The 10,637-nt window shown below is 43.6% G+C and overlaps 2 protein-coding genes across 6 annotated transcripts in view; both read left to right on the forward strand.

Moving 5' to 3' along the window:
* The first annotated feature begins 571 nt into the window (after positions 1-571).
* On the forward strand, positions 572-10,236 carry zfand6 (zinc finger, AN1-type domain 6). 5 transcript variants are annotated; one of them, XM_066647583.1, is made up of 7 exons: positions 572-845; positions 3,583-3,830; positions 5,389-5,473; positions 5,714-5,793; positions 6,246-6,326; positions 7,792-7,896; positions 9,087-10,216. In XM_066647583.1, the coding sequence occupies exons 2-7, from the start codon at positions 3,629-3,631 to the stop codon at positions 9,233-9,235; spliced, it is 702 nt and encodes a 233-aa protein (XP_066503680.1). In that variant the 5' UTR covers positions 572-845; positions 3,583-3,628; the 3' UTR covers positions 9,236-10,216. The 5 variants fall into 5 exon arrangements, with proteins under 5 accessions (XP_066503680.1, XP_066503682.1, XP_066503683.1 ...); XM_066647585.1 differs by having other exon boundaries at positions 587-845; positions 3,583-3,779; positions 9,087-10,208; XM_066647584.1 differs by lacking the exon at positions 572-845 and adding an exon at positions 1,115-1,240 and having other exon boundaries at positions 9,087-10,236.
* Positions 10,237-10,390: 154 nt separating this feature from the next.
* fah (fumarylacetoacetate hydrolase (fumarylacetoacetase)) overlaps positions 10,391-10,637 on the forward strand; it is a 22,194-nt gene continuing 21,947 nt past the window's right edge. The window contains exon 1 of the mRNA XM_066647582.1: positions 10,391-10,637. This exon is cut by the window's right edge and continues 210 nt beyond it. The gene's annotated coding sequence lies outside the window, so the exon portion shown is untranslated.

Here is a 10,637-nt window from a genome sequence, read left to right on the forward strand (position 1 = left end):
TGAGCCGAGGCAGTCTTTGTGAAAATTCTGGTCCAAAACGTGACCCACATCGAGGCTTTTGAGTGAGAATGTCAGTGCCACCAGTGGTCCAAATCTTAGACGCGTTACTGCAGGAAGAGGGAACAAACTCCCTACTACCACCTTGTTGTGTGAACAGGTGTCCACACACTTATCCAAGGTTGTGTTTTATTGTAGAGTTCAGGACGTGTTTCCCCTTCTGCTTGAATATGAAGCAATGTCTATATCTTAACAGCTAGGTGTCATTTTTGGGCTCACATTGCGTCATCTCTCACCAAACCGGAAACAATGAAATTTTAAATACATCATGTAAGGTGAAATGCAAAAAAAAAAAAATGTTCGCGAACGGACAGACTCCTTGATTCAGAACTCGACTTTTCCAGAATCGACTCACTCACGACTCCTGCCGGTGGAATCTAGATTCCACTTCATTTTCACACATAGAAGCAACTGGGTGACGGATAAAATGCACTACAACAATAACTCGAGTCATATTACCATGTATATATTTAACAAACATAGCACGTCGACTTTGACTCATTGACCAAGGCTCTTCTATTCTCGATCAGCTGGGAATGGATGAATCAATTCGTCAGAGTCGACTCCTAACCGCTAGTCTCGTGGGCGGAGGGAGCCGACGCCAAAACACAACAAAACAGTTTAGTTTCTGCGGTTTCTACGTGATTCTGGGCGGAGGACCTCCGGTGTTGATAAGCGTTTAATAAACGTCTTAAGAGAGTCTTAGAGTCGCGTAGATACTCTTTCTCCGTGTTTTCTTTTCGACGCCGGGAAGAAAGTTCAGTTTGTTTGTGTAAACAGCTGTGAAGGTGAGTTCAATTCGGGAGTTAATTTTATATCTTTCAGAGATCGTTTTATTGTAATCTGAATAATAAACATCAACAATAAACCCTTCGTTTAACTTGCTGTGACGTGTTTTCTAAATTACTGAAGCTTAAACCTCGCGTCCAGTAAAATAAACTAAAGTCACAGCGCCGACTGATTAACGCTATCTCCGCGAGACCCTCCTGTTTCCCAGAGTTCACTTCGAACAAAGACAAACCGTAGTCTATAAACACACTGGTACATTTCACTGATTCCTGATAAACCTTCCACTTTCCGGAGTGTCTCGTGGATTAAGAGACAGTCGTTTTCATTAAGAACAGAGCACAGATCTTCCTGTTTAACTGGATGAACTGTGGGTCTGTGACAAACTGCTCTCTTCGTGAGTAAAAAAGTAGATAGTTCCAGTTTGTCACAAGAACAGTAACCTATTTCTAAAAGAAGTGTTTACGTTAATTTTATATAGATGAATATCTAAACTGCCTCATAGAATTAATGCTTGAAAACAAGTAAACAATCTGCCAAAAGGAAGACATTATCCAGATAAAAACCACTTAAAAAAACAATAAAATTGAATAGAACCCATGGCACTGCGGGGCGTAAGGAGCCGTGTGAAGAGAAAATATGGTATTTCCAAATATGTCTCATCACATTTTTCTGTCGTAGTATTTTATTTATAGCTTTTATTTTGCAGTGAATATTTTATACTGAAAAAGATTAATAGTAGTTCATTAATGTGGCTGTAATATTTTGTCGGTTATAATCTGTGTCCAATAACTCTAGACCTAGACGTGTAGAATATAATCCAGAAAATAAATAAATTCCATGACTGTCTGTAAACGTACCACCGTAGCCGCTCAAAGCAGTGTGTATCTATTTAAAGTGTGTGGGACCTTCTCAGAGCATCTCTCAGCTCAGGAGTGGAGGTGTGTACCGCTCGACACCTCTTTGTGGGGGTCATTTTGTCTCAAATAAAAGCCACGGCAAGTCAGTGGTGTGACCCAAATACAAGAAAAAGTCACACACATTAATGACACAGCATCACAAGGATTTGCTCAATTTGCGTTTCCAGGATCCTCACTCATGAAGGTTGGGTTCCTCTTGGAGCTGCTGCGGTGTTGGAGGCTCTAGTCTTTTCAGGTTCTCTGTGGCCCAAACTAGTACAAGGCCTTGTTCTCCTCCAAAGAAGAGAGAGCTGTGTAATCTCACTGCTTAGTTTGTGTCGAGCCTCGCGAGCAGCATGGTCAGTGTTTGTGCCAAGGCATGGGGCTTTTCTAAGCCAGTCACAGGACAGCACATGTGAGTGAACGACAGGATTGTACGACAGTCTGTAGCTTAAAGTGCAGCTAGATTGAGTGAGTGTGTGTGTGTGTGTGTGTGTGTGTGTGTGTGTGTGTGTGTGTGTGAGAGTGTGAGTGTGAGAACGTTAGTACGTAACAGAAGGCTTTAAACCTAGATTTGTTTTGACAAATGGCATCACCATCGGACAACATTGCGGCTAATTTACACTCCTCAGTTTGGCTTAAACATTCACCCGGCTGCTCTTTTTGTTCTGATAAGACCTGATCTGCAGCTTTTTGTCTCCCAAGAGCTGTTTCTGGACTGTGGTCATGTTTGTTCCTGCCCATTTCCAATGCACTTTGCCTTACAGTGTGCGTGCTGCACGACCTGAGTCTCTGTGACTGAACTACACCCGATTCACAGTCACACAGCTCCAGGGGAGGTTGTGGGTTCGATTCCTGCTCCGGGTGACTGTCTGTGAGGAGTGTGGTGTGTTCTCCCTGTGTCTGCGTGGGTTTCCTCCGGGTGACTGTCTGTGAGGAGTGTGGTGTGTTCTCCCTGTGTCTGCGTGGGTTTCCTCCGGGTGTCTGTCTGTGAGGAGTGTGGTGTGTTCTCTCTGTGTCTGCGTGGGTTTCCTCCGGGTGACTGTCTGTGAGGAGTGTGGTGTGTTCTCCCTGTGTCTGCATGGGTTTCCTCCGGGTGTCTGTCTGTGAGGAGTGTGGTGTGTTCTCTCTGTGTCTGCGTGGGTTTCCTCCGGGTGTCTGTCTGTGAGGAGTGTGGTGTGTTCTCCCTGTGTCTGTGTGGGTTTCCTCCAGGTGCTCTGGTTTCTTCCCACACTCCAAAAACACACGTTGGTAGGTGGATTGGAGACTCAAAAGTGTCCGTAGGTGTGAGTTTGTGAGTGAATGTGTGTGTGTTGCCCTGTGAAGGACTGGCGCCCCCTCCAGGGTGTATTCCCGTCTTGTACCCAATGATTCCAGGAAGACTCTGGACCCACCGCGACCCTGAACTGGATAAAGGCTACAGATAATGAATGAATGAATATCTGTAGCTAATAAAAATTGTTTGTCGGCTGCAGAGATGGAGTTGGAGCGGTGTTTGTGATTGAGAACTAATTCACCCAGCATCAGGACATTTAAAAAACACACAAACCATGTAAACAAAGTCATTATATTTCCATCTCTAAAGCGCAACGACAATTGTCAGTCTTCCTTAAAATACAGGAGGCAATAAAACAGTTTCCTCGCATACGAGCTTCATTACAGCAGCAGCTCCTGTGTTCACCATCTGTGGTGTTAATACCTCACTGTAAAACAGAAAGCCTGAGCACATGGTTCTTTGTCGGGATTAAACTTAAGCACATGCCGCACCAACTGAGAAAGTTTAAACGTGTGTTTTCAGCCTAAAACACTAAAGTAAATATTTCTTTTCTTTCACGCTCAGCGTTTTACAGCGAGGCGTCCGTCTTCGGCCGAACCACAGGAGGGACATGGCTCAGGAGACCAACCAAACCCAGGCTCCGCTGCTTTGTGCCATGGGCTGCGGCTTTTATGGCAATCCTCGAACCAACAGCATGTGCTCCGTCTGCTACAAAGACTTCTTACAGAGACAGAACTCCAGCGGCAGGGTCAGCGACTCGGGTACGGTATCATCCTCACAGCATGAGCTCCAACTTGATCGGGAACGTTCGGGTAGGTGGATGGCATAAGCCCTGAGGTTGGAAAACGCAAGCCTAATGTGAGGGTTGTCTGAAAAGGAGGTGTGTGTTGCCAGTGCTTAATAGAACCAGTAAACACTGGAACATCATGTTTGAAATGTTATTGGACAGCGTTTACTAAAGCGTATGTGAGCTAGGCTCATTCCTTGTCCAGGATTATGATTGATCCCCGGCCAGAGCTCGACTTATTCCACTTTCAGGACCCATTCTCCGTCGTATTTCATTTGTGTTGGCATTTTACCATCGCTCACTAGTGAGTGTCGAGTTTTTTGACCTTCACGAGCTCATCGTAACAGGAACACATGCCGCGTGGGGGCAGCACACACTGGTCTAACACCTACTGCGTCATCTTATCTGGAGCATATTTGTTACGACTGCTTTAGTGAGTCATGCTGTGATTGAACTCGCTGCTACTGAGAGATTCACAGCTCCAGCTAAAAACAGATCAGTCCAGTTACATCCACAAAGAGCCGGTGTGAGTACAGGGTTTTATTCCACACCGGCAGGAGCTGAATTTAGCAACAGTGAAGAGAAGAGATCACTCAGTCAAATGTTACCGTTGTTTGAATAAGTATTTGTTGTCACCACTCTTCTTCCAAATGTGGCCAAAGATAACAACCCAGACAAAGGCTTATGTGCAGAAAGACCTCGGTGTGTAGTAAAATCTACAGGGGGGGGGCATTTATATGGATACACCTTAATAAATTGGGAATGGTTGGTGATATTAACTTCCTGTTTGTGGCACATTAGTATATGGGAGGGGGGAAACTTTTCAAAATGGGTGGTGACCATGGTGGGCATTTTGATGTCAGCCATTTTGTATCCAACTTTTGTTTTTTCAATGGGAAGAGGGTCATGTGACACATCAAACGTATTGGGAATTTCACAAGAAAAACAATAGTGTGCTTGGTTTTAACGTAACTTCATTATTTCATGAGTTATTTACAAGCTTCTGACCACTTATAAAATGTGTTCAAAATGGCCGCCATTGTCACCACCCATCTTGAAACCTTTATTAAGGTGTATCCATATAAATGGCCCACCCTGTACAATCTTTAGCCCAGTGTTGCTGGTTCTCTTTCCACTTCCAAGACATTTTTTAGCCAGGATTTTTAGTGTGAAGTTTGCTACTTTACATTTTACACTGAAAGCGTGTGAAACAAGTAGTAGTTCACCCATTAGCATCACAAACTGCATCAATAGATGATTGGCTTTCATGGTTTCTGACATGCTGCTGTCTGTAAAATTAGAAGAGTATGTTGCATAGAGAAAATGGTAAAAGCAGCCACAGTTTGTTGTAATAAACCCCAGTGCAAGAGAAAGAAGCAGATACACTAAATACGTATTGTGTCTGGGCTGGTAATTCTGAGCTAACTTTAAATACATTCCTCTAAAGGGTGTAAAAGCATAATCTACAGATTTGAAACTATCATCACTGCAGTGTGTGTTTGTGTTTGGAGTGAAGCTGTCAGCTGTGTTCTCACAGAGATGCTGACATTGTGGGTGTGTATTTTGTCTTGTTTTTGTTGCAGTGTCAGAGTGTTTAAGTGCCTTAGAAGAGTCCCTCTCAACGCAGTCCACCGCGGCCTCGTCCGCATCAGCACTCGAACAAAACAGGTACAGCTCATTTGCCCTGCCTCCACACTCATCTGCCTTCAAGGCTGTAGTCAAGCTCCATCCATCACTTAACCTCTACACAATGGGTTATAGCTGGAAATCTGGGTTTACACTGGTTTCACTTTGAATTATTGATGTTCTTCTCCATCAGCTGAACCCCGTTTAGTGTCTGAAGGTTTGTTGGTTAATAAAATGTGGCTGAAGTAAATTAACATGTTTTGAAACGTGGATTTCTTTCAGTTGTCAAAGCATCGTGAAGGCAGCAGTAGAACCGCCAGTGGAGAAGGCTCAGGACGAGCTGAAAACAGAAGTAGCAGCAGGTATGGTTCACATTCTTTCACACTTTCTCTGTTCATTCCGACAGGTCCTCCACAGGCCTCTTCAGCTCAGAGTGGAACAGGAGCACGTTTTCGAGAGCTCTGTGCCCTGGGCAGAGACAAAAATTCAGCAGAAGGCCATAGAAACTGCCTTGGCGCAGCCCACACATACCTATCACTCCCATCCACTTTTTGTCCTTGTTTGGTTTGAGAAGCTTCCAGTGAAAAGCCTTAGAATGTCTTTTTCTTGGTGGTGAACAAGCGGCAGGAACGCAGTTGCGCAGATTTTTATGCACGTTTATGTATAAATAAAGTGTTCTACCATCTATCATCAGAACACATCTGTCACTTTAAAAGTTATTGATTTAAACCTGCCTTTAGAGTAGTTCCTAGCAGAAACTCTGCGTATGAAGAAGAAGCAGGTGTCGCTAACGTTTCCGAGACCGATTTGCTAGGGTCAGCAGAGTCAGTGAAGGACAGAGCTAGGAGAGGAAAGAGGAAGCTGAATGAGATGCTGCATCCAGGTGGAGAAGATGGTGAGTGTAGTGTTTCCCAGTCTTAGCTTTCACTAGCCTCATTCTGCACATCAATGCAGTGCTAATTAGCTTCAGTACCGTTGACTTTAATCCAGTTTAATGCTAGTCTTTAATCCAGGGCATAAGTTCACTTTGAAAGCTATGGAGCCAACAAGTAATCAGCTACGTTCACATCACTAGCCTCAACCAGTTTCTATTCTTGGTCCAGTCCGTATGTTGAAGGCTTTCACTCAGAGAGGTAAAGTGACCTGTATTTGTCTAAAGTGAATGAATCTGTCCCTAAAATGGCACCCATTCACAAGTTTACGTGGCTACGACCCTAAGCAGATCCCTAGTAAGTTCTCACCACCACGGCTTCTTTTCTAATATTCAGTGCAGGAGCCATAGTTATCACCTGCAAAGTGCACTATACAGGTAGCATGGAGCCGTTTGAGACACAGCCTGCTTGTAGCTGCCAGTGCTGGCTGATCACCACATCACTAACCTCACGAAAAGACATGAAAAATATGTTACATTACGCCAAACAATTGGACTTCAATCTAGCTAAAGCTGTCAGACCGCACACAATCACAGACTCTGATTAATCACCAACCCGACTTAAGTTGGATTTAATTTGTTACATTACTGCTTGTATTACAGTCATTGCCCCAGTGCAAAACCAAAGCAGCAAACTCTGAGCAGGTGTTTTGTTCACGTTTCTGAAGCCCTGCTGATACACAAACGTCTCAAACTTTCATTAGCTTCAGTTTATTAATAAGACTTAGTCATGGGATTGTCTAGGAATGGGCCAAGCGCGAGGAAGCCGTTGTGAATGGACATATACAGGAATATAATGTGTTGTGGCTGAGGTGGGCTTTGATCCAGCGACCTTGTGAAGGACCGGCGCCATGCCACAGCGCCGCCAGCACAGACAGGCAGTGGGCGGAATTACAACCTTCTGAAAAATGACTGGGGGAAAAGGCAGGAAAAACAAAGACTCCAAAATGGCTCAAACAAATGTATAGAAGATGAAAACGAAAATGAAGAACCAGAAGCAGCTCTTGATACAAAGCGGGGCCAATTAAATGTTCTGTTTTAAAAAGTGTTTGACACAAATTTAGAGCTTGTTTTAGCTCATTCTTTTCAGCTTTTGAATCAGATGTTCTCTCTCTCTCTCCCTCTCTCTCTCCTTTTCTTTTATATATTTATTTTTTGTATCAGAGTACCATACCGATCACCCCTCAACAAAGGTGTGACGAAGGAGTGTTTTAGCCACAGCCTTAAGTGCAGGGACCACCAGGTGTATCTGGTTAGCACTAATTCCCCTTTAGTATTGTGGGACTTTGAGTCTCCAAGAGCCCCAGTTCCTGTCGCCCCCTGCTGGCAGACTGACTGGTGCTGTTCTAATTCACATTTCACCGTGACTGACCATATTTATGGTTCTTATATATTGTGATTGTGATTGCGATTGTGACACTATCCACAGCCCCTGGATCAGACGCCTCAGTGCTGTCCCCCAGCGGTGAATCAGAGAAGTCCAAACCCAGAAGGAACCGCTGCTTCACCTGCCACAAGAAAGTGGGCCTCACGGGTGAGGATCGCTCACAAAGGAATGCCTCAACTGCACAGTGCTGACGTGGATAATAATGAAGGAAAAGAAATGGGAAATGCCTGTTAAATCCTTTTGATTTCAGAGGCAATGTTGGATGCGCAGATGTTCTCAGATGTGTAGCGTTAGAGCTGCTGTAACAGCACCCAGTGGTAGCAGCATTGTTATTGTAATTATTGAGGTGTTCTAACAAAGCCCTGCTTCTTAGTTTATTGCAGTTATTGATTATTTAACCTTGAGATTGATAACTATTAGGTCTACAAATAAGTTTTAAAGCATGTATTTGTGTAGCGCTCTAACAATTACTGAAAACAAACCCTAAAAACTCATTATTAAAACACCACATTCACAGTGATACTGAAATCCCCAGCTGTAAATCGTCTAAACACAAACTCACATGTACTTTTAGTTACTATATTATCCCCAAGAACAGAACGAATCCATCACAGTGTTCTGCAGCGCGCAATACATTCTTCACTCAACGTTTTCACGCTCTTTAATTTTAGGTTATTTTTTCATTCATTCATTCATTATCTGTAACCCTTATCCAGTTCAGGGTCGCGGTGGGTCCAGAGCCTACCTGGAATCATTGGGCGCAAGGTGGGAATACACCCTGGAGGGGGCGCCAGTCCTTCACAGGGCAACACAGACACACACTCACACATTCACTCACACACTCACAGCTACGGACAATTTTGAGTCTCTAATCCACCTACCAACGTGTGTTTTTGGAGTGTGGGAGGAAATTGGAGCACCCGGAGGAAACCCACGCAGACACAGAGAGAACACACCACACTCCTCACAGACAGTCACCCGGAGGAAACCCACGCAGACACAGAGAGAACACACCACACTCCTCACAGACAGTAACCCGGAGGAAACCCACGCAGACACCGAGAGAACACACCACACTCCTCACAGACAGTCACCCGGAGGAAACCCACGCAGACACAGAGAGAACACACCACACTTCTACACTAACCTGCTGCTCCACCGTGCCGCCCTAGGTTATTTTTTGTTGAATAAAATAAAATAAAATGACATTAGAGCAGGAGAGCATTTTAATTTTTGATTTCAATCATACGTTACACCAAATGACTTTAAAATGTATTTGTAAAGCTAATGTTAAGTTGAAGTTCTGATCCACACACTAACTCCTGGATCTCTGTCAGGTTTTGACTGCCGCTGTGGGAATATCTTTTGTGGAACCCATCGATACTCCGACGTTCACAGCTGCACCTTCGACTACAAGAGTGAAGCCGCTGAGAAGATCAGGAAAGAAAACCCAGTCATCGCTGGAGAAAAAATCGCCAAGATTTAATAGAGCTGTGACGTGGAGCTAAACCTCAACACCTCTTTCCTACCCCTACACACACACACACACACACACACACACACACACTCTCTCTCCTCCCCCCAAAACTTCACGTCAGAGCTCAGAACAATACAGCCATCAAAGTCCCTCGAATCGTGCCTGCAGCTTCATTTTTCATTATTCTCTCAATTTTATCTCCATCCTAAATATTATTTTGTGTGAAATGTTACAGAACTATAGGTTTATACAATTTTATCATATTTGAATTTATATATTGATTTGATTTTTGTTTTATTCTGGGGAGACTTTAATTGTGGAGAGACTGAGCGCTGGGCTTTTCTCCAGACTTTTAAATGATCATTGCATGGATTTTGAGTTATATTTTCTCTTGTGTTTGTGAGGAATGAAAAAACGAATGTAAACAAAGGCACAAGCAATTTATTTTATTTTAGTTTTAAGTGTAAAAATGAATTTTAAATCTGTTTTTTACTTTTATTTTATTCTAATATGAAAAGTATTTCAGAATTATAATTTCAGGTGTGTGCGCGCGTGTGCATGTGCGTGAGACCACCCGGTCAAATGACACCTTGTGTTGTTTTTCTGAAAGTAAAAATAAGAGAACACATCCTTAGTGTCTAAAATAAGGCATGTTCTGTAATAGTTACTGCCACGTAATGTTCAGTGTGGTGTGTTCTCCCTGTGTCTGTATGGGTTTCCTTCACGTGCTCTGCCTTCCACGTGGCGGTAGGTGGAGTGGCTGTGTGAAGTTTTCCACAGGTGTGAACGTGTGATGCCCTGCGATGGACTGGAAATGGACCCGTTACGACACGGATCAGGATGAAGCAGCTACAGACGATGAATAAATGAATGAATGAATTAATTAATTAGTGGGATGCTGTAGGTGGGTTTTAAGTGAAATTAGTGCTTTATTATTTTTCCAGTACATTACAATCCCACAATCCTCATTTAAATATATGTTTTGCACTAAAACAGAATACCGTTTAAAGCTAGTTCTCTGTTGAGGGACCTGAGCCTTTTATTCAGTTTTTCAAGTAAAAAATGAACATAATTGTAAATAATTTTAGGCTTCACCATCTTTTAACTTTGTCCTGTTTGTGCTGAGTCATTCCCAGTGCTGTTTAAACACTGTAACTGGGAGGATCTGGAGAAGGGAGGATGTGAGAGAGCGCCTTTCATTGGCCAGATGTTTTGCCCAAAGAGATGAGTATTTTCACACCCGTTTTCTGTTAAGCCACGCCCTTCTGCGCTAGGATTGGTCAGAGATAATTAACTGCGGGTGATAATTAACTTCTATCCAGTCTTCGCTCAGGTGGAAGGGAAAGGATATTCAGAGCCAATCACAGTACACGGGGCAGGAAGCAAGCAGCCAATCGTAGCCTTTCAGGGG

Source organism: Hoplias malabaricus, chromosome 16 (assembly GCF_029633855.1).
Source record: "Hoplias malabaricus isolate fHopMal1 chromosome 16, fHopMal1.hap1, whole genome shotgun sequence".
Classification (NCBI taxonomy): domain Eukaryota; kingdom Metazoa; phylum Chordata; class Actinopteri; order Characiformes; family Erythrinidae; genus Hoplias; species Hoplias malabaricus.

What these genes read in the sequence shown, in the direction of transcription:
- zfand6 (XM_066647583.1), top strand. Translation starts at nt 3,629, where the DNA reads ATGGCTCAGGAGACCAACCAAACCCAGGCTCCGCTGCTTTGTGCCATG. An exon ending in ACTTGATCGGGAACGTTCGG is followed by an intron (nt 3,831 to 5,388) that starts GTAGGTGGATGG and finishes TTTTTGTTGCAG; the next exon opens with TGTCAGAGTGTTTAAGTGCC. An exon ending in CAAGAAAGTGGGCCTCACGG is followed by an intron (nt 7,897 to 9,086) that starts GTGAGGATCGCT and finishes GATCTCTGTCAG; the next exon opens with GTTTTGACTGCCGCTGTGGG.